The 23,417-nt window shown below is 42.5% G+C and overlaps 1 protein-coding gene across 2 annotated transcripts in view; it reads left to right on the forward strand.

Annotated features, from left to right (window-relative positions):
- Nucleotides 1-18,369, forward strand: part of Ttc5 (tetratricopeptide repeat domain 5) — a 22,804-nt gene extending 4,435 nt beyond the window's left edge. The window contains exons 2-10 of one of the 2 annotated variants that reach the window (XM_055608652.1): nucleotides 267-399; nucleotides 4,367-4,578; nucleotides 4,946-5,096; nucleotides 6,815-6,906; nucleotides 8,523-8,579; nucleotides 9,230-9,376; nucleotides 9,516-9,730; nucleotides 13,377-13,521; nucleotides 17,662-18,369. In XM_055608652.1, coding sequence (XP_055464627.1) covers nucleotides 267-399; nucleotides 4,367-4,578; nucleotides 4,946-5,096; nucleotides 6,815-6,906; nucleotides 8,523-8,579; nucleotides 9,230-9,376; nucleotides 9,516-9,730; nucleotides 13,377-13,521; nucleotides 17,662-17,781 — 1,272 coding nt within the window. In that variant the 3' untranslated portion in view covers nucleotides 17,782-18,369. The remainder of the gene's footprint in view (nucleotides 1-266; nucleotides 400-4,366; nucleotides 4,579-4,945; nucleotides 5,097-6,814; nucleotides 6,907-8,522; nucleotides 8,580-9,229; nucleotides 9,377-9,515; nucleotides 9,731-13,376; nucleotides 13,522-17,661) is intronic. The other variant, XM_055608653.1, reaches the window with a different exon arrangement.
- Nucleotides 18,370-23,417: the final 5,048 nt, after the last annotated feature.

The following is a 23,417-nucleotide window of genomic DNA, read 5'->3' on the forward strand; positions in this document are numbered from 1 at the left end:
TGTGTGTGTGTGTGTGTGTGTGTGTGTGTGTGTGTGTGTGTGTGTGTTGCTGAGGGACCCGTGAGGAGCAGCCTGGGACCATGAGATCTTGTGACCCTGGCCCTTCCTTCTGATCTGTAGCATTTGATAGGACTGCGAAACTTCTTGATGGGCTGCGCCTCATGAGTGCTAGGCCAGGGGCTGCCCAGTTAATATAAAACCTCGTTTCTAGATGCTCTTCCCATTTAACAATGACTTGTTGTCCCCCCCGCCCCCCGGCCTCCCAGGAACTGGTGGACGAGCTCTACTCATTCCGAGATAGCTATTTTGAGACCCATAGTGTTGAAGATGCAGGACGGAAGCAACAGGATGTTCATGACCAGATGGAGAAGACCCTGCAGCAGATGGAGGAAGCACTGGGTAGGAGCTCCGAGGGCACCCAACCCCATGCCCTTCACTGAAGTGCGATAGAGCTGTACTCTTTCTCTTTGGGCTGCATGGGAATCTGTGTGCAGGTGCCGTCCACTGGAGCAGTGTGTCGTTGCGCACCTGTGTGGCATAGCACTCTTTCACTGTAAATGTTTGATTATATGGTATAAAAATAGATAGTTTTTGCAGTCTGATGGTGGCGTGCACCTTTAATCCCAGCACAGGGAGGCAGAGGCAGGCAGACTGTTCAAGGCCAGCCTGGTCTATAGAGTGAGTTCCAGGACAGCCAGAGCTATATAATGAGACCCTGTCTCAACAAACAAACAAACAAATAAACAAACAAAAACACACATACATATTTTTTTTTGCAATAATCTTAATACTCTTAATTGATTTTTCTGCCTCTTTTTTTTTTAAAATAGGGTCTCATTGTGTTGCCTGGCTGTTCTAGAGTTTGAATGTAGACCAGGGTGGCCTTGAAATCATCTTAAAATTTACTTCCTCTTTTGGGATTATGGATGCCTGGATGATCAGGTGTTCTTGAAGATCCTAATTAACAAGTGGCTGGTCTGATCCTGTGACCTGTCCTATGTAGTCCCCACTGTCTCTTAGCTAAGCTCAGGTCTAAAACCTTGTTTACTGAGGACTTTTAATTAACTGCTTCTGTTTCTCTAGGAAATTCTCTAGCTCTCTTTAAATTGCTTATCTGATCTTCATTTAACTTTGATAGGTCATGCATATCAAGAAATTTACCCATTTCTTTTAAGCTTTCCAGTTTGAAGGATTATAGATTTTTAAAGTATTTTCTTAGGATTCTCTGGATTGCCTTGGTATCTGTTGTGATGTCCCCTTTTCATCTATAATTTCATTAATTTGGATCTTTGTTTTCTGTCTTGTAATTAATTTGGCTAATGGTTTATCAATCTTTCAAAGAATTAACTAGTCTTAGTTTTTTTTTTTTTTTTTCTTTTTTTTGGTTTTTTTTTTTTTAGTTTTGTGTTTTTTGTGTTTTTTTTTTTTTTTTTTTTTTTTTTTTCAGTTTTTCTAGAGAGGTTTTCTCTGTGTGTTGTTTCGGCTGTTCCAGGACTCACTTTGTAGACTAGGTTTGCCCTGAGTGCTGGGATTAAAGACTGTTAAGATTCTAATATGAGAGATTTCCATTTTTTTAAATAGAGGCATTTAGTACTATGCACTTGCCTTTTATAACCACCTTCATTTATCCCCTAAGTTTGAGTATGTTGTGTTTTTATTTTCATTCAGTTCCTAAAAGTTTTTAATTTTCTCTTGACCCATTTTTTTTATTCAACCCATTCATTTATAGTGAGTTGTTCAGTATCTACAAGTTTGAAAACTTTTGTTGTTTTTATTGTTGTTGATATCCATCATTAATCTAAGTTGGTCAGATAGGATGCAAAGTGTTATTTCAGTTTTCTTATGTATATTGAAACTTGCTTTGTGTCTGAGTATATGGTTAATTTTGGAAAAAGTTCCATGAGGTGCTGAGGAGAAAGTATATTCTTTTCTGTTTGTACGGAATGTTCTGTAATTGTCTGCTAGGTCTGTTTGATTTATGACATTATTTAACTCCAGCATATTTCTGTTTAGTTTCTGTTGGGATGCCCTTTCAATTGGCAAGAGAAGTGTATTAAATTTACCCACTATCACTGTGTGTGGGTCACTGTACAGTTTTAGCTGTAGTTCTTTCATGAACTTGAGTGCCCTTATGTTTGGTGCATATATGTTTAAGATTGCAGTATCCTCCTGGTAGATTTTTCTCTTCATGAGTATATAGTGTATATAGTATATAGAGTACATGAGTATATAGTGTCTATTCCTATCTTCTGGTTTGTTTGTTTGAAGTCTTTTTTTTCTTTGTCAGATAATAAAATGGTTATGCCTGCTTGCGTTTTTGTATCTATTTGCATGGAATATATTTTTCTATCATTTTATCCTGAGGTGATGTCTATCCTTGATGTTAAGGCATGTTTCTGGGATGTAGGAGAAAGATGGATCCTGTTTTCTAATCTAATCTGTTAGTCTGTGTCTTTTTATGAGGGGATTGAAGTCATTGATATGAGAATGGGCAGTGTTTTTTGATTCCTGTTATTTTGTTGTTATGGTGTAGGTTTTTTTTCCTCCTCTTTTGATTTACTGTTCTGGATTATTTATTTCTTGTATGTTCTTAGGTGTAGTTAAAATTTAAAACCCTCTGTTTTCAGTAGAACTGGATTGGTAGATGGGTGCTACTTATATTTGGTTTTATTATGGAATGTTTTTCTTTCTTGCTATTGTGATTGATAGTTTTGCTGGGTATAGTAGCCCCCGACTGGCATCTCAGGTCTTTTAGAGTTTGTAGAACATCCTTCTAGGTCCATCTGGCTTTTAGAGACTCCATTGAGAAGTCAGGTTTTATTCTACCGGGCCTGCCTTTGTAGTATTATATTATATTGGTCTTTTTCCTTTATGGCTCTTTTTTAATTTTTTTAATATTAGTTACAGTTTATTAACTTTGTATCCAAGCTTATGGCTCTTGATATCCTTTTTTTATTCTGTGTTTTGGTTTTATGTGATGTGGGGAATTTCTTTTCTGGTCCAGTTTATTTGCTGTTCTCTGTGTTGCTTGTATCTTGATAGGCACTTCCTTTAAGTTGGAGAAAAAAAAATTTTTTTTGTATGATTTTGTTGAAAATATTTTCTGTGCCAGATAAAATATTATCCGGGGTTTTTTTTTTTTTTTCTTCCTCTCTTACTATGATTTGTAGATTTGGTCTTTTTATAGTGTTCCAGATTTCCTGGATGTTTTGTGCCTGGATTTGTTTTATATTTAATATTTTCTTTGACTGCAATATCCATTTCTTCTACCTTGGCTTTAATTCTTGAGCTTCCATTTCTTGCATTCTGTTGGTAAAACTTACCTCTGAGGTTTTTGTTTGACTTCCTAAGTTTTTTTATTTCTCATTATTTTTCAGTGTGAGGGTTTTTTTTTGTTTTTGTTTTGTTTTCTGTTTTTTGGTGAGTCTTTCTTTGTTAAATTCTACTTTCATGTCATGATTTTTTTCATTATTTCATTCCACTGTTTGTGTTTTGATAGCCTTTATTAAGAGATTGATTCATCATATCTCCCCTAAGGTCCTTAAACATTTTCATGATTGCTGTTTTGAAGTCTTTGTCTTGTGTTTCAGCTTTATTACGTTTCTCAGGGCATACTACAGCAGTGGTACTGGGTTTTGTTGGAGATACACTGTCTTGGCTGTTAATGTTTGTGTTTTCCAGTTGGTATCCAATCACCTGGGGTTAGGGTGATTGAGGTGTTTCTAGGTCTTGTCTTTGTTGGGTTGGTGTTCTATTCCTTAGTTCTTGTTGTTCTCTCTGGATCTTAGGAAAGTGTGGTTGCTGAGGTTTGCCTGGTAGAAAGTGCTTCTGCAGGTCAGTGGGTTGCAAGAATAATAGAAGTGGACTTGGAGAAAAGACGGTAAAATCTAAGGGAGAGAGCCGGGGGGTCGGGGGGGAACAGGTTCACACCAAGAGTCTGTCCCCAGGGCATTGGAAGTAAGCTAGGAGGAGCAGCTCCTATAAGTAGGTTGCAGTAAGAGTAAGGCAGGAAGTATGACTGGAGGGACAGGGATGAAATGGGGAACCCTGGCTCTTTACACCGAGGAATCTCCAGTGAATGGAGTCAGAGGCGGAACACCTGCAAGCAGGTTGCTGCAGGGCTGAGTCTGAGGCAGGAGGATAGTGAAAATCTACCAGGTTCTAGCCAGGTGTGGCCACTGGGGGTTTGTAGGTCTTGTTGGCTGACACAAAGGAACGTAGAAGAGCAGGATGGGAAGGCCGAGAGGATGCGCAGGAAGGAGCAAAGCTGGGTCAGCACCAAGCTTAGGTGGAGTCTCCACCACTTACTTATTGAAGGGAAAATTCCCTGGTCTTTCACTCCTTGATCTTTACCCCTTCTTCCTAGGTTCTGTCCAGGTCGAGGCACAGGCACTAATGCTGAAGGGGAAGGCTCTGAATGTGACTCCCAACCACAGCCCCGAGGCCGAGGTGCTTCTCTCAAAGGCCGTGAAGCTGGAGCCTGAGCTGGTGGAAGCCTGGAACCAGCTGGGTGAGGTGTACTGGAAGAAAGGGGACATTGCGGCTGCCCACACCTGCTTCTCAGGAGCCCTCACCCACGTGAGCTGCCCATTCCCCCACATAGTTGGGAAGTAATGGAGTCCTTCGCTTCTTTTTAGGACAAGAATACCAGATCAGAATTGAGTGAACGAGGAGAATAGAATCAGAAGGGAGGAAGGGTGGAGAGCAGGCCTGGGTGAGCACTGGATAGGGGACAGAAGACTGAGAAAGGAAAATGGACGGGATTAGGTTTGGCTCAGGTGGGAAGAAGATAGCATTCAGAGTAATCCATGAGCTTCGAAGGTGCAATTGGTGGATAGAATTAAGACAAAAAAAAAAAAAAAGTGGAATTAGGAGAAAACTGAGGGGAATCTGAAGGGGGAACTAGAATCACAGAGGTTGAGTTGTGTATCTTTCCCGTCTGCAGTGCAAGAACAAAGTGTCCTTGCAGAACTTGTCAATGGTGCTTCGCCAGTTGCAGACTGACTCTGGAGATGAACATTCTCGTCACGTCATGGACAGTGTCCGGCAGGCTAAGTTGGCTGTGCAGATGGATGTCCTCGATGGCCGATCCTGGTGTGAGTGTTAAGAAAAGATGACCAGGCTTGTATAGTAGTGGTCCTCAGCCATGGCTAGACTCGAAGCATCTGGAGTCCAGCTGTGGTGTCTGACTTAGAGGCCATCTTTGTTTAAAACAAGCACTAAACTTTTTTTTTAAGTGAGTGAGTGTGTGTGTGTTGTGTGCATGTGTGAATGGCCATGCACATGTGGAGACCAGAAGACATTGTTACATCCCTAAATGTTTGCTGGATGCTTGGCCTATTACATGGGACACAAACTCTGGTCCTTGTGATTTTGCAGCAGGCACTCTTAACCACCGAGGTGTCTCTTCAGCCCCTCTAAACTTATTTTCATTTCTTGGATCTTGGGGGGTGTGTGTCCTTGTTTGCCTTCTACTGTGATAAACGTGGGTGACTGATCGACATGGCAACTGGAGGAGGAAAGGGTTTATTTCAGTTTACAGCTTTTTGTCCACTGTGATGGGAAGTCAGGCAGAAACTCAAGGCAGGAACCTGGAGATAGGAATTGAAGCAGATGTCCTGGGGAAGTGCTGCTTTCTTGTTAGCTTCCTGGGCTCATGGTCAGCCTGCTTTTTTGGAAAGCTCAGGACCGCCTGTCCAGGTGTGGCGCTGACCACAGTAGGTCGGGCCCTCCCACATTAGTCATTAATCAAGAAAATGCCCCACAGACGTGCCTACAGTCCAAGTTGATGGAAGCATCTTCTTATCAATTGATTTTCTCTCTTCTCAGACAGCTCCAGTCTGTGTCAAGTTGACACCCCCTTATCACCCCCCCAAAAAAATCAGCATAAAGAACACCCCAAACTAAGTCTAGCACATAGGGCTGTGGTCAGACCTGTTCATCCTTCTTCTTGGGTGTCCATGTTGAGCTGTTTATCTCAGAGTTTTAACTAATCAGTGCAGCGTAATATCTGGCTTGAGTAGACAGGCCGCACCTTTCAGAAAAAGACTTCTGAATCCCTGCACTCAGGGGGTAGGCAGGTGGATCTTTATTAGATTGAGGCCAACCAGGGCTAGATTGGTGAGACCCTTTCTTGGGAGGGGCGGGGAGGAAAGGGCTAGAGAGATGGCTCTGTGGTTAAGAGCACTGGCTGTTCTTCCAGAGGATCCAGGTTCAATTCCAAGCACCCACATGAAAACTCACAACTGTCTCTAACTGGAGTTTCATCGGCTCTGGTGCCCTCTTCTGACCTCCACACGCATTGCATGGTGTGATGCAGGCAAAACACTCATATACATAAAATGAAATAAATCTTTTTTTCTTTTAAAGAAACTTCGGAAGCACAAGACCTGCATAAAACTGCTCTCCCCTCCCCCACCTCTGTAGCAGGGCTTATAAAACCTCACCCCTTCCTGACGTTGTATAGGCAGTTAATGGTTGTTGGGAGAGGAAGAGACATTTGGTAAGGTGCCCATGCTACTGGTAATAGCCACATCGATTCTCTCCTAAGCAACCCCAATGAAACCCACTGGGTTAAAATAAACAGAGATGAAAGGAGAAGACGTGTTGATTGGGAAGAGGGGGCTAGCGGATATGGAAGGGGGACAATGGAAGGTGTAAATACAATCAAAATACATTTTATGCGTGTATGAAAATGTCATAGTGAAACTATTATTATATACAGTTACATATGCTAATAAAAGCTTTAAACGAGAGCTGCTGGTCGTACCTTGGCCTGGGCTCTGAGATGGCCCCACTGCTGTTGCTCTTGCAGATATCCTGGGGAATGCATATCTTTCTCTTTATTTCAATACTGGCCAGAACCCTAAGATCTCCCAGCAAGCCCTCAGTGCCTATGCTCAAGCAGTAAGTACTTGCGATTACCCAGGGCGGATGTGGAGACGACAGCAACAGGATCAGGAACGTTTGTCCTTCCAGTGCTCCTTTAGCAAGCAGTGCTCGCACAGATTGCCAGCATCTCACAGGCTTGCAGAGGTGGCCTGTTTTGTAAGATGTAGGGATGGGGTTTTGGTGACAGGTAACTCCTTCAGTTGTCTCAGTTTCTTATCGACATCATGGAGTCAATTTTAACATGCTCCCCTTTTTTTAGCAGGGCAAAAAAAAAAAAAAAAAAAAAAAACACCCTTTTTAAAAAAAAAAAAAAAAAAAAAAAAAAAAAAAAAATACCCTTAGTAAAATAATAAATAATTTTAAAGAAAGTGAAAGCTCTGAAAATTAAGTAGTGTTAAATTAAGTAGTTAATCCCAAATTGTGTATTTATCTTATAAATAAGGTCTCACTGTGAAACCCAAGGTAAATTGTGTGGCGTGGCTCTGGGTTGCCCACAGTGAGGCCTAATCTGCAGTTTCCAGGTTAGGAAACAGATTAGTGGAGCTCACACACCACTCTGTGTTCTCAGCCATGTTTATGTGAAGACACTTGCTTGGTGCTTGGGCGCCCTGAGGCTCTTAGTGACTTTTCTGAGCGGTTTTCACGTAGCCGTCACGTTCATCTCTAGTCTTTGCTTTCAGATTTCTTGGACATAGTGTAGTAGCTTGCTTCTCAACCTGCTGTGGCCCACTGTGCCTCCTGGCAGGGTAAGGAAGCAGCGAGTGTGGATGCATTTTTGTGGTTGACAGGCTGCCCAAAGGAGCTGTAGCTTATACCAAATTATGTACTTATTTATTTTATAAACAGGGTCTCCGAGCCCAGACTGGCCTCAAACTTGCGCTCTTCCCATCTCTGCCTCCTAAGAGCTGGTGTTATAGACCACGCCTGCCTTTTACTGCAGTTTTTAAATTTTGTGAATGTTTATATTTTAAAGAATGTACCTTCAAAAATCTGTACTTGTCTTCTGCTGCGTACTTGTTTTTAACTCTTAACTTCCTCTTCTGCATTTGAAAACATCTTTGAGACAGCTGTTTAAACAATCTTAATTCCTGTTGCTTATGCTGTGCCCAAGCAATGAACATAGGTAAAAACATCCACACTGCACAATCCCCAGCACATTTCTCCGCAGTGTCTCATAGCCTCTGTCCATCTGCTGTAGAGTCAGAATGTGACTCACTGTTTCTTTATAAAGGAGTTGACACAGAACCAAAGGCTTTGCAGAAGCCATGCTTATGGCAGAGGACTGTGTGCCATCATTTCTGCTTTAGGTTTTCCTTGTTTGTACCTTTGTCATGACTTCATTAAAAAAAAAATCAGAATGCTTTCATGTATTATTTTTTTATCTATTTTTGTCATGCTGTGTGGGTTTAATACAACTGTATTTTAAAGTCACACACATGCAATCAACAATATCTTCAGTGCTTCAGAGGCAGAGTGATGTACACTTAGTTACTGATCAGCAGTATGGGTATAGATAACATTTTGACAAGGAAGAACCTCAGATTTTTCTAGGGAGGTGAAATCTGGGGTATGTTGAGTTTGGGCATTCTTAAATTGAGTCAGGATCTATTTATCTTTTTACCCCATTACAGGAGAAGGTCGACAGGAAAGCATCTAGCAACCCTGACCTTCATCTCAACAGGGCGACGGTAAGACCCATCGTGGTTGGTGGTCATCTGATGGTAAAATGGAAAGGGTGTAGAGGGCCTGGAGAGGTGGCTGAGAGCCTAAAAGCACTTGCTGCTCTGGCCTGGACCTGAGTTTGGTTCCCAGCACCTGTGTGGCTGTAACTTCAGTTCTAGGGGACAGGATACCTCTTCTGACCTCTAAGTGCACTTATAAAATATAAATGTCTTAAAAAAAAAAAAAGACATCTAAGTCGTAGCTTTTGAGGATAACTGAGTTGTATAGGGACACAGTTGGATACAGACCACAAAAGGAAAGCCTGATTGTTTTTAGGAAGAGCTAGCTTCATTTGACCTCAGCTTAGAGGAAGGAAGGGAAGGAAGAGTCGGAGGAAATGGAGAGGACATAGAGAGTGAGGACATGGCTTTCAGAACTTCTCAAGTTTTAAGTATAAACAGAATAACATTTGGCAGCTTAACTGCTTCAGTTTGAGTTAACCTTCTTGGAAATGAGTTCGTCTTTGCATTGTCTTCACCTTGGCCCAGATGCTCAGCGGAAGAGAGGAACGTGACTGAGGGGAAATACAGTTTCTTCTAGATTTGTAGTCAGTTGTAGCATTGTAGCATTTCCTCTGTGTTTTTCTATACTGACAGTTTTGGTTACTTTTCCACAGTTGCATAAATATGAAGAGAATTACGGGGAGGCCTTACAGGGTTTCTCTCAGGCTGCAGCGCTCGACCCTGCGTGGCCAGAGCCCCGACAACGAGAACAGCAGCTCCTGGAATTCCTCAATAAACTAACCAGCCTCCTGGAGACCAAGGTAAAGCTGTGTCAGAAGCTGTCAATCAGATAAAAAAGAATAGGTTTACATGGGAGTAGGCGGGTGGGCAGGTTGAGACAAAGACTAGACGCAGTCAGTAGACCAGTTTCTAGCTGATCTGTTTCTCCTGCTTTTGCAGGGGAAGACAAAACCCAAGAAACTTCAGAGCATGCTGGGAAGCTTGCGCCCAGCCCATCTGGGCCCCTGTGGTGACGGGCGCTATCAGTCAGCCTCTGGGCAGAAGGTGACCCTGGAACACAAGCCTCTGAGTACGTTGCAGCCTGGTGTGAACAGCAGTACTGTGATCCTGGGAAAGGTGGTGTTCAGCCTAACCACAGAGGAGAAAGTCCCCTTGTAAGTCTCGCTTTCCCTCTCCCCCTGAGCAAATCCCTGCCACCTCCTGGCCTTCTCCTGGCCAGTAAAGGCATTCTGCAAATGACTTTTACCAGCTTATGGGACCTATTCTGTGTGCAAGCCTCCTCTAGGAGTTACCTAACAATCTCTTTAATCAACCAGTCAATCAATCAATTAATTATTTTCACAGTGGCACAGTTGTGTTTTGTTTATTTTATTTATGTGTGACAGCACATGTGTGCCACAGTCTTCATGGAGGTCCTAGAATGACCTGTGCGAGTTCTCCTCTTGCAGCATGTGGGTCCCAGGATCAGACATCATCGGTTGCCAGGCTTGGCAGCAAGGACCTATACCCCATGAGCCATCTTTCTGGCCTTTAACAGTCTTATGATAGAGGCGTTTATAGCTTCTGCCATTGTCTGTTGTTTTCCTGAGTTTGAGGCTCTGTGAATTCCTAAATTCATATCTGAAACTGGCAGGTAATTTCTAGAAGACAATGTATATGAGTGTCTGCCTGCTTGTGTGCTGTGTGTAAAGTTTAGAAGAAGGCATCAGGGTCCCTAGAGCTGGAGTTGTGGAGGGTTGTGAGCCAACATCTGGATGCTGGGAACTGAACCTGGGTCCTCTGCAAAAAAAACAAGTGCTCTTAATTGATACGAGTCCTCTCTCAAGCCCCCTGGATGGGTCATTTTTAGAATAAGACAGAGAAACTTTAAAGCTCTTCATCTTTGAGTGTTGAGGATCACAGAGTTAAAGACTGACAGATTTAGATTCTGTTTCTAGATAGTTCCGGAAGGTGAGCTTTGGGTTAGAATCGAGGCCTGGTTGGGATCTTACCTGGGTGTCTTGCTTTTTCTTTTTTTCCTTTTAATATACAAACAACTTGCTTTGGACTTATCGTTACTGTCATTTCTGTGTGGCAGAATAAAAATGGATGTGTATTTTCACATCTGTAGTTCAAGAATTGTCGTTTAAGACAGGAAACTTTTTGAGCAGAGGAATTGTATTTTGCCATTTATTTATTTGGGTTTTTGGCATATGTGTTAGAGGGAGTGGGAAAAAAATATAAAGGACCCATGTAAAACATGCTTGCGGTCCAGTGAAGGAGGGGTTGGATTTTTTACTTAGAAAAAAATGTAAAGTCATTTATTACTCATTTTACATGCAAGTGTGAGTGTGCGCATGCCATGGAACATGTGTGGAAGTCAAAGACAAATTTGGGGTGTTGCCTTCAATTCCCGTGTGTGTCCTGGTGCTGAACTCTTGTCAGCCTTAGTGGCAGGTACTGTACCCATTAAACTGTCTCCCAAGCCCAGAAAATGTTTAAATCTTGGAAACTCAGGATTTAGTGAGTCTATACCTGCTTGGTCTTCTACTCACTTCTTGGTTCCTGGGTGAGTTTTTTCTTTTCTTCCCAGTGGTTTGTTTATTTGAGTTAGCCTTAGCCTTGCTGTGACCCACTCCTGCCTTTGCCTTCCAGGTGCTGGGCCTTAAGTTTGTATTCTGTGTCACATGGACACTACTGTCTCCACTCTCCTGCCACATGGCTCTTTAGCATCCTCACTTACCTTTCTTCCTCCTTTCGAGTCAGGGTCTCACTGCAACTGTGGCTGGCCTGGAACTCACTATGTAGAGCAGGCTGGCCTTGAACTCACAGAGATCAACCTGCTTTTGCCTCTCAAGTGCTGGATGTTCAGCACTGTGCCAGGCCTCTTTTCTTTCTTAAATTAAAAACAGTTTCTTGGTTATTATCATGTGTGTACATGTGATCATGCATGTACATGTGCCATGACATGCATGTGGCAGTCAGGGGACTACTTTCTGGAGTTGGTACTTGTGTGACAGACTTTGTTTTTCCTTGCCAGACACAACATGCATGTCTGCTTAACACCAGAAAGCGAGCCCGGGGCAGACCAAAAGAACGGTTGTACCAAAGTCCAGTTTGGTGAACCAGTGAGGTTTTTTTTTCTAATTGCAATTACAAACAGGAGTATGGCTTAGGGGTTACTTCTGAGGAGCAGAGGTGACCCTAAAGCATCCTCATCGTGGGTGATGATGCCTGAAAACTGAAAAGAACAACCCGGGCACTCTGCGAAGCTATGCGCTTTGAGAACGGCTATCTTTCTGGGGTTTGTCTGGTCCACTCCTTAGCAGCTGTTTACTCCCTTTTACACTATTGGCAGTGGCCTTCAAGAACCTCCTGGACATGTGACACCCTGAGGCTGGTGTGCCTGCGCCTCCCTTCTGGAGCACATGTTTCAATAAGGAGGGAGTGCTGCGGTTGGGAGGTTCATGCCGAACAGCTGTTCTCTTGTCTCTGCCTCCTGAGTGCCAGGAATCAAAGGTGCAAGCTACCAGCCCTGGCATTTTTGAGACTGGCTCTTTTACTGAATCTGGAGCTCGTTTGCAGAGCAAGACTAGTAGGCCAGCAAGGCCCTTCGATCCTTCTAGCTTCCATTCTCCAGTGCTGGACCACAACCCCTCTACATGAATGGTCAGGATCTAGTTCAGCTCCTCAGGCTTGCACAGCGAGCTCTGTATCAACTGAGTTACCTTCTCTGTTTCCTGGTCCTGTTTGCAAATGTCTCTGTGTGTTTGTGTTTCTTCCTGTGCCTGTGTGTGAGTGCTGAGGTTGATGTCGGAAGTCTTCCTCCGTTGCTCTCTGCCATACTCATCAAGACAGTGTTTCTTAGTTGAGCACTGATCTCGCTGTAGCTAATCTGCTTAGTCAGCTTGTTTCTGGGCAGGAATTTCAGGTGGGCAGTGTAGCCCTCACATTCCTGTGGATTCTGAGGCTCTGAATTCTAGTCCTCATCTCTGTGCAGCAAGTGAGACACACTGAGCCCCACCCTCTTCTTTGAGAGTCTAGCTGGCCTTCAAGCAGGATCTGGCTGCTTCCCTAGCAAATCCTGGGCTCACATGCGCCCCCCACACTGGGTGTGGCGCTCCAGTTTTAACTGGCTGCTTTTCCCTATTGCCTTTTGGAATGGGGTTTTGCTGCGTAGTCCAGGTTGATTGTAAATTCTATGTATTTCAAGCTGGCCTTGAACTTGGGATCTTCTGACTGAGCTTTATGTGTGCTGGAGTTGTAGATATGTCCCAACAGTCAAACATCCTCTTGTGGAGCTACTCCCAGCCCAAGTGAGGTTGTCTTTATCTGACTTCTGCTAGGTTATGGGTCGGTTATAGCTGGATTATATTTTGTATCTTATTGCTAACAATGCTTGATATGTGGTAGTTAACCAAAGTGTGTGGAATCAACCTAAACTGACAGTGATGGTGGAGGGTTTGGCTAAGGGTGTGTTAAATTGATAGGCTAGGAATAATGGTCCAGCTGCAATATTTTGGGCTAGTTTATCATTAACATTTATCGAATGACCTCAAGTGTGCCTGGGTCCTAAGTTCTTAGCAGAGTGGCATGATTTTTGTGTCTTGTGCATGTTTCCTAGGTATAAAATAGAGATTTAAACTCTCATTCATATAAAGCATGTAGTAGATAATGGTACTTAAAGATTTCTAAGTGAGCAAGAATCCATTTGTTATTTTGCTGTATTTTGAAACCATTGTCTCTATTTTTTTCTGCTCACAAACCTTTACTTTTTCTTCTCTCTCCCTCTCTTCATCTTTAACCCACTTAATCTGGAAGCACATTCGGCTTGGTAGACTCAGATGGTCCTTGCTATGCCGTGATGGTGTATAATGTGGTGCAGAGCTGGGGCGTGCTCATTGGGGACTCTGTAGCCATTCCTGAGCCCAACCTTAGGCATCACCAAATTCAGCACAAGGGAAAGGTGAGTAATGTTTATGAGTCTTCATAACTCCTCAGACTTCTCCCTTTAAAACAGAGAAGTAAAAGTAATGAATGTGTGTATGATATGTGTCTTCTTTTGTGTATATGTACTTGTTATAGAAATACTGCTATACTGAAATGCCATGACCAAAAGCAACTGTGGAGGAAAGGGCTTCTTTCACCTTATACTTCTGCATCATAGTCCTTTGGCAGAGGAAACCAGGGCAGGAACTGGAATTCGAAACCAAGAGGCCAGAGCTGATGCTGAGACTGGAGGAGCACTGTTAACTGGCTTGTCCTCATGGTTTAGGGAACCGGCTTTCTTTCTTTTTTTTTAAGAAAGCAAGAGTTTATTCACACAATTAAATGAGACGTTTCTGTAAACAGAGAAAACACAGCTCATCACAAGATCATCTATCCTGTCAAACAGCACATAGGAAAAAATCTCAGCAAGGGAAATATGAACAGGCAGTTTGTCAAGGTACCATATCCCATACATGGACATACAGGATTGTGTGACTCAGTGACAGAGGCGTCTGGGAAAATCAGGCATTTCAGTAAATTGGTTACAGAGGATGGTAAATAAAACCACTCCCAGGTAGAGGCTGAAGACATATGTGCGTCTTTCATACCCTCTCCTCCCACGTGCCACATCTCAGCTTACCTCGACATCAGTCTTGTGTTCAGGGTAGCCTTACACATGCCCGTAGGTAATCCCACACATGCATCTACCATATGTATATGTACTTAACATATGTCCATAGACACTACGCTCAGCTTATGATCTTTACTGTATAATACATACCAAGTATACTCAGCTTGTTCTGTTGAAATTCAGCTTATTCCAACTAAAAAAACTGTTTAAACTGAAAATATATTTTAATACAAACTTTTAGCTCAAAACATTTTCCAACTAAATATGTCTTTGCTGATATTAGTAGTTGTCAGCCACAGCAGGGATATGGGGACAAGAGAGGCATGACTATCCTCTGCCAGCCCACCTGCCTTCCTTTTCTCAAACAACATTAATTATTATTCGGACTGTAACATACTCCGCAAACCTAAAACCAAACTTCTCCATCACCACAATTTCCTGTCCCAACCTCTGACTACGTAGCTACTACGTAATTATTTTTTCAAAGTGGCAGAAGATATGAAGAAATAGTAACTATAGTGTACAGTATTTAATGACATGTATGTTTAGTTTAAGGTAAAGTTGAACTGTGATTTGAATTATTATTTTTTTTTGAAGCTATTTTTGGAATTTTGGAATGAGTATTCTTATAGCACCCAGGACCACCAGCCCAAGGATTCCGTGGCTCGCAGTGAATAGGGCCCTCCCCCATCAGTAATTAGCCAAGAAAATGCGCTGCAGGCTTGCCCACAGTGCAGTCTGATGGGAGCATTTTCACAGATGACTTTCCCTCTTCCCAGATGACTTTAGCTTGTGTCAAGATGACGTAAAACCTTCCAGCATAGTATTTCATACACATGTGTAATAGGAGTGCTTTTCTGTGCATGTATTATCTGTGTCTGATGTGTGTGTTAGTGTGTATGTCTTACAATGTGTGTGATATGTAAGTGCTTTTGTGTATATTCTAGACAAATTAGTAATATTTGTATGCTTTCACATGTATGTATCTATATGTGTGCTTTTGTATGTATGTATTACACATGTGTGGTGTATATTTGTGTTTGTGTATCATATGTACATGTGTGATGTGTGTATGTATGTTTGTGTGTATGTATTGTATCCACATGTGTAAAATAAATGCTGTAGTGAGTATGCATTATATACATGTGTGTGCTGTGTATACTTTTGTTTGTATTATTTACACATGTGTGATATGTGTGTTTTCCTGTAGATGTGTTATTTACATAATGCATGATGTGTGTGCTTGTGTGTAATTTTTACACATTGCTTTCATGTGTATTTACATACATGTGTGCTTTTGTGTGTAATGTATATTACACAATATTTTACCCACCCAGATACATCTGTATTTTATTGTAAAGGAAAACTACTGGTAAACAAAAAGAAATTAAAGAATGGGCAGAAATATGTCCTAGATATGCTAGGGCTAACTAGGGAATAAATCGCAGACTATTAGTCTTTTTGTTTGTTTGTTTTTTGAGACAGAGTCTCTTTACATATCCCTGGCTGCCCTAGAATTACTTGTACAGACCAAGCTGGACTTTAACTCACAGATAGCTAACTGCCTCTGCCTCTGAAGTGCTGGGGTTAAAGATGTGTGTCACCATGCCTGGCTAGTCTTTTATATGTTAATGAGAAGCAGACTATGTAAAGGAATTTTAGACATTTTCCTGGTAATAGAAAAGGCTCCAGCTCATCTTCCTACTTTATAAATATAGAGCTGCAAACAGGGTAAGGAGAAGTTCACCCAGAAACACTTGAACAACAATGTGAAGTAGGCTCTTTGAAGACTCAGTTGAAAAAGATATTGTATATGTATTTGTGAACATCTCTAATATTTTTACGTACCTGAGTGCATTCTTTGGATTTGAGACACAGTGCTGATGAGAGTTACATTTACTGAACACTCGTGAGCGTGCTAGACACTGCTAAAAGTTTTACAGCCTGAACGGCCTGATTCGATTCTTATAAAGCATGCGAGGCTGGTCAGGAGAGATGGTTAGTAGGTAAGAGCACTTATGGGCTCGGGTTTGATTCCCAGCACCCACATGATACCTCACAGTCATCTGTAACTCTAGTTCCAGGGGATCTTACCTCCCTGGGCACTGGCGCACATATGCACATACACACATGTAGGCAAACACGTATATACATAAGAATAAAATAGGTCAACTTATAAACCCAAAACACTGTGAGAGGAGGTCCTTAGCCATACTCTTACCGTTTAGATCGGGGCAGCAGCCTATTGTGCACTGAACAGATGTGGTTCACTCTGTTGTGTAGCCAACAAGCTAAGGATTATTTCTATATCTCAGACTTTAAAAAAGTGTGTGTGTGTGTGTGTGTGTGTTTGTGTAGATGTGCATACCATGCTACAAGTGGAGGGTACAGGACTGCCTCTGGGAGTTGGTTCTTTCTGTCTAACGTGGGCTTCTGGGACTTGAACTCAGGTCATCAGGCTTGCCCAGCAAGTGCTTCAGCTGTTGAGCCTTCTCGACAGCCTTTTAGTTTAAATATATTTTATGCATATATTAGTCTGTTTTCTTGTGGGTAAGTGTTTTGCTTGCTTGTATGTATGTGCACCAGGTACATGCCTAGTGCTCTTGGGGGCCAGAAGAGGGCACTGGATCCCTTGGAACTGGAGTTAAAGGCAGTTGTGAGCTGCCTGATGTTAGTGCTGGGAACCAGCGGTTCCTCTGGAAGAACAGTGCATGATCTTTAACTGCTGAACCATCTCTCCAGCCCCTATAATCTTCTTCTGAACACTGAAACACCGAAACAAGATTCTTGACAAATTACTTGCTAACTTTCTTAATGCATTTTATCAGGGTGAGCGTTTTATTATAAGTTTATTGATTGTTTTGTCTATGAATTGCTTTTTATTCCCCCCATACTTGCCCATATTCTTGTTGGGACTTTGTAAGGAAAACAACAACAACACAAAACTTGTGAGAATTTTACTGTGGCTTAAAAGAACTCACTTGACATTGCCCATTAAGCAATTCTTAGGTGAGGCTTCTCTTCACCCTGTCTACAGCTCAACATACTTCTGAGCTGGGGAACATGGGTTTGTACATTTTCCATTATTCGGAAAATCGTTAAATTACTTTACATAGCCGGCTTCTCATTAACATAGAAAGGAGTAATCTTAATTTATATTTGGTAGTTAATCTGGGGCTTTAAAAACAGACTAGCAAGTTCCTGTGGTTCTGGCTGTTTCTTGGAACTGGAGGAGGGCAGATCCTCTGAGAGGCTCATGTCAGCCTGTTCTCAGGCTTGCTTGAACGAGGGAGCTGTCATGATCTTGGAGTTGTGTTGTTGGTGCTCTGTCTCTCTCAGAAACCGTGTCCTCTGTTTGTTCAGTTGTATCCAATGTAAGATAGAGGAAAGGAGTTGAGCACGCAGGGAGGGTAGGCAGAATAAGTTGCTTTGCTGGAGTTTTTTTCAGTGACGTTGGTCTGTAATGAATTGGTCTGTCTTTTCTAGGACTATTCCTTCTCCAGTGTCCGAGTGGAAACTCCTCTCCTGCTGGTGGTGAATGGAAAGCCACAGAACTCCAGCAGCCAGGCGTCTGCCACGGTGGCTTCCAGGCCACAGTGTGAATGACCTTGTGGAGGCTGCGAGGGTGCTGCAAATGGAGATTCCTCTTTCATGCCCCTGAGTGTAGTTGAGTCTCTCTCCTTCTCCCTGTGGAACCCCAACCCTCTTCAGAGCCATCACCACCCTTGTTTACTTCTCCTGCCTCTTCAGAAGTGCTGACTTGAAGAACAAAGCAGTAGTAGAACTGTTGGGACCCTGTCATGGGAGACTCTCCCTGAAGTCCTGAGATGTTTTGACCGTCCCCCAAACCCCTGTTCTCGCCTCCTTCTTGAGTCTAATATATATGTATATATCAGTTTACTATTTATTACTAAGGAGGCTTAACTTTCTAGTAGCTTTATATTTGAGCAGTTTTTTTTAAAACTTTTTTAAGTTTTATTTTTAGATTTAAGTTTTGATGGGTAGATTAAAGTTCTACCCATTAACCGCAACACTTAGGAGGCAGAGGAAGGTAGATCTTTGTGAGTTCAAAGCCAGCCTGACCTTATATGGGGAGTTCTAGGCCAGCCAGACACTGTTTTTTTTTTTTTAAAAAAAGTTTTATTCTCTTCCTTAGGGCTGGAACAAAATTAAATTTGTTTGGAAAAAATTTTACCCTATAGTTCTGTCTTCTTATTCTCTCATGTTATAGAGATTCTTGGTTTTAAGATCTCTAAAGTCTGTTGGAGTAACACAGCTTTTTTGGGGGCTATTATACAAAATAGTTTATCTGGATTCACAGGCAGCTGAGAGCTGCTGGTGCTGGGAACTGAACTCAGATTTTCTGCATGAGCAGTCTGGACTCTTAGGCAGTATGTGTGCGTGTAAGCATGTATGCGGTGCATATGCACTTCGCATGAGCAGTATGTATGCTGAACCCCCTATCCATGCCTGAAACTTAGAAACTAGGGAAGTTCACGTGCAGGTGTGCCTGAGTGAGGAGGCCAGAGCAGGCTGTGGGATGTCTTCCTCTGCCCTACTGCCCTGAGGTAACATCTCTCAGTGAACCTGAAGCTTGCTGTTTTGGCTGGGCTGTGTGGCCAGCAAGCTCCTGAGATCTACCCCTTTTTACCCTTCAGTGTGGAGTTTCAGGCACGTGCAGCTGGGTTTTTTACATGGGTGATGGATTTGAATTCAGGTCCTCATGCTTGTGAACAAGCACCCTTAGCCACCTCCTGTACACTGCTGTGATTTGTTTTTTTATATTTTTAAGTTCCAATTTTTTAAAAAATTTCTTGTTTTGCTGCTTCTTCTTCGTTTTTTTTTTTTGTTTTGTTTTGTTTTTTTGTTTGTTTTTTTTTTTTTTTTTTTTTTTGAGATAGGTTCTCATTTGTAGCCTTGGATGGCCTAGACCTTACTATGTAAACCATTTGTAGGCTGGTCTTGAACTCAGAGATCCACCTGCCTCTGCCTCCTGAGGCAGATCACCTCTATTCAAGGCAGGAATCACCATTCCTGGTACTGCTGGGGCATTAAAACAAGAAATTTCATGATAATATTTGTGTTGAAGAACAATAAAGTTGGTAGCATGGAACACCTTTTTTTTTTTTTTAAATATGATCTTAACATAAGACTTTTACTGTTTCATTTTGTGTGTATGTATGTGAGTGTGCATGTATGTTATGTATGTGGTATATGTGCACATCTCTGTATGTGCTACAGCATGAAACAACAGAAGAGAAGTTTATTATAACGGACAGTATCAGGTCCAGAATCAGAGCGCCTGGGATCAGATTCAGCTCACGTGCGCCCACCACTCCGGCATAGCTTCTGCATCTGTGTTCTGGACCATGTGTTGAGCGTGTGATGGCTCATTAAATCTCCTGGCAGACCTGCAAGGTAGTAGCATCCTAGTAGACGTAGACATGAAGTTTCACAGGTAATCGACACAGGTTCTCTCCTTGATCAAGCTGTGGCAAAGCTCCTCTGAGCTGTTTTGTTCCTTGTCTTATAAAGACTTGAATAAAAGACTACCACGTTATTTAATTTATTCTGTCTTCCTTTTTAAAATTAGCATACAAGTAGTGTGTTTTCATCGTGACAGTTTCATATATACTTTCTTTCCAGTGGGCCTTTCCTCCCACTCTACCCCATAACCTTCCCCTCTGACCCTTCCTGTCCTCCTTTGGGTCCCTTCTTCATTACACCACTTCTATTTTCATTTTCATGTCACATTTTAAAAGAATATACCTCATTTGACCGTGTGTGTGTGTGTGTGTGTGTGTGTGTGTGTGTGTGTGTGTGTGTGTATCTGAGTGTGGGTATGTGTCCATGAGTGCAAGTGCTTAGGAAGGTGAGTGGTGTTGGATCTCTTCGGACCTGGAGTTAGAGGTGGTTGTAAACTGCCTGATGTGGGCCTTGGGAGACAAACTGGTATTCTCTATAGTTGCATTCTGTCCCTCTGCAAGAGCAGCAAGGGTTTCTAACCACTGTGCCATCTCTCCAGTTCCTGGAGCACCTGTATTCTATTTCCTCCCGTTTATATTCCTCTCTTTTCTTGCAGTCCTTTTCTAGCCTTGATAACTCATACTGCCGCCATATATATACACGTGACAAAAAGCACAGGATCTGCATCTGAAAAGAGGGTATCCGGGTCTCACCTATTGGAAGTCCTGCTGTGAGAGTGCTGCTTGTCTGTCTGCACACACCTGGAGATATGTCTCCCTCCCCCTGTCTCCCAGCCGCGAGGAGGGGAAAGGCCTAATTTGATAAGTGCCAGTTAAACCCAAATGAGTTTTATGTGGACCAGAGTTCTGCTGCTGTTGGTACTCACTTCCTGACTACCGGGCAGCCTTTTTTCTGTGTTTACCCTCATTCTTCCTGTAAGACTCCATCACGGCTAGGTAAGCTGATATTTAAAATGTCTGAGTCATGCTGCGATAGCATATTACTTACCAGAAATATATGCTTGCTGCTTTAACTCATGTGCTTTATGTTTAATACAAGAAAACCCCACAGGGTCTGGGGATGTAGCAGGGGCAGGGGGACTCAGTGAATGTTCAACCCCCATCAACTGCAAAAAACAAAACAAAAACCAAAAATCCATGGCATTTGAAACAGTTAAGGTTTCATGTCCTGGCTTTGCTGCTTATTAGCGTACAAGCAGACAACAGTATTATTATGATCATTGTTAAAAAAAAAAAAGAAGCAGGGCCGCAGAGGCGGGTCCCTGGCTAAGAGCATGACTGCTCTTGCAGAAGACCTGAGTGTGGTTCTTGGCAGCATGCCACACAGTTCATAACTGCTTGTAACTCCAGCTCCATGGCATCTGACTCCCGCTTCTGGCAACCACCGCATAGGCATGCACATGGGCATAAACACATTCCTACACAATTAACATCTCTTAACAAATTGGAGAAAGTTCCAGCTATGGGGGAAAGGGTTACAGTACTAGTCAAGCGCTGAGCTACTGTGCTAAGCTGAATGCTGTGCTAAGAATGGAAAGGAAGCCTCTGAGGTGTCTGAGGGCAGACTTGGTATTGAAGGAGTCGTCTGAGGTGACTTCCCAGGCTTCTAGCTTGGATGGCAGTGTGCGATGATAGCTGCTAATATGGTAGGTGACAACAGTGGTCACTGGAAATTTTGATGCCCATTCTTTTGGATCTCGAATGATTTTTAGTCATCTGCCTGTATCCTTTGGGCTGTGAGTTGTTTGAAGGTATTCAACTTTGATTTCATAGTTCTTGGGTGACAATATGACAGAAGTTCTCAATAAATTTACATGGTACTCGTAAAAATCACCTCTCTCATCACATGCTGGAGTTTTCTTTATGGGTGTCCTAGCTGGGTTTTGTCAGTTTTGCACAAACCTAGCTGCATTGAGAAAATGCCTCCATAAGATGGCTTGCAGGCACGTCTATGGGGGCATTTTCTTGATCAATGATTGATGGGAGAGGAGCCAGCTTACTGGGGACAACACCACCCCTGGACTTCTGGCCCTGGATGGTATAAGAAAACAGGTTGAGCAAGTTAGGGGAGCAAGCCAGTAAGCAGTGTTCCTCTGTGGCTTCTGCCTCAGTTCCTGCCTCCAGGTTCCTGCCCTGAGTTTCTACTCTGATCTTCAGTGATGGAGTTGACCTGAGTGTAAACTGAAATGAACCCTTCCTTCTGCACATTGCTTTAGTTATGGCGTTCATCACAGCCACAGAAAACAAAGACCACAGCCAACCAGGAAGTAACCATTTCCATCTTAATTGTATGCGTATTAACTTGAGACAGGAAGTGGAAGTCTGCCAAAGCAGGGGCTACTTTTAGGCCCCAACCCTCATTGCTTTTTCTTTCTGTTCAGGGACTTATTACTGATGCAACTGTGATTCACTGTCCCTCAGTGCCGCGGGATCCAGTGCAACTTTTAATTGGGAGTTACTATAATCACTTTTGTCTCTTCACCCTTGCTTCCTTCTCTAATTAGTTCTCAGGGGTCCCCTACTCCTGTGCCAAGCAAGCAGGGCTGTGGCTGGGAGCTCCGGACTGGTGCCAGGGGACCCTGGGTTCTTCTGGTACAACTCTGCTTCTTTAAGTTTCTTTTTTAGTTTGTTAAAACAACTTTGTCTTTGGATTGGGCCTGAGAGAAGAGGATTCCTTTGAGCCTTGTTTTCAGAGGCAGTTTGAACGTTGCCAAGCTTCTCTTGGTATTGCCAACTACTGTATTCTGAATAAATAGTTTTGTTCTTGTTAGCGGAGAAGGGAGGCAGTGTCTGATAGAGGTGTTCAAAGTGAGCTTGTTGGATGATGGGAGAAATGAATAGGCAAAATGGCAAATATCTGGACCTTGGCATTGTGGTCCATATACTGCTCCTGTTAGCAAAGACTTTGTGAGAAACTTGCTTGACCTCTGATTGTCATTGTCTAAAGCAGAGTGATAGAAGTTTTGCAGCTTTGGCCACTAATTGAATTATATTAAAATATTTTTAAAATAAGGTTTATGTTTTAGAGCAGGTTTAGAGTCGCAGCGACACTGAATGAAAGTCTTAGCATTTCCACGTGTCCATCTCCCTCCTGAATTCCCAGCCTCTCCTGTTGGCATCTTATACCGGAGTGGAACATTTCTAATAAGTGATCTCTTGATCACTTAAAGTCTGTAACTTAAATGCTTCGTTAATATTTTATGGGTTTTGTAAATGTGTACAGAAAGGGTGTTCATGACTGCAGTTTCACTGTGAAAAAAATCTTTGGCATTCTGCCTACTTAGCCATTTCTTCTTTCTAATCCCTGATCATTTTATATTCTTATAGAATATAAAGTTGCAGCCATAGACTACATAATGTTTGCAGGTTGACTTCTTGACTTATTTTTTTAAAAAGACACAAACTTCTCCCCCTGAGAGGCGAGCAGCCTTGCCAGGCCACAGAGGAAGACAATGCAGCCAGTCCTGATGAAGCCTGATAGGCTAGGGTCAGAGGGAAAGGGAGGAAGACCTCCCCTATCAGTAGACTTGGAGAGGGGCATGGGAGGAGATAAGTGAGGGAGGATGGGATTGGGAGGCGATGATGGAGGGGGCTACAGCTGGGATACAAAGTGAATAGACTGTAATTTATTTAAAAATAAATAAATTAAAAAAGCTGTAAACAAACAAAAAAAAGACACAAACTTCTACAATGATTTCAAAGTTACTGTAGAAAACACATACCTAGCCATACCTTTTTGACTTCTTTTTTGATAAT

Source organism: Psammomys obesus, unplaced genomic scaffold (genome assembly GCF_907164565.1).
Source record: "Psammomys obesus unplaced genomic scaffold, mPsaObe1.curated_primary_1811, whole genome shotgun sequence".
In the NCBI taxonomy this organism is placed as follows: Eukaryota; Metazoa; Chordata; class Mammalia; order Rodentia; family Muridae; genus Psammomys; species Psammomys obesus.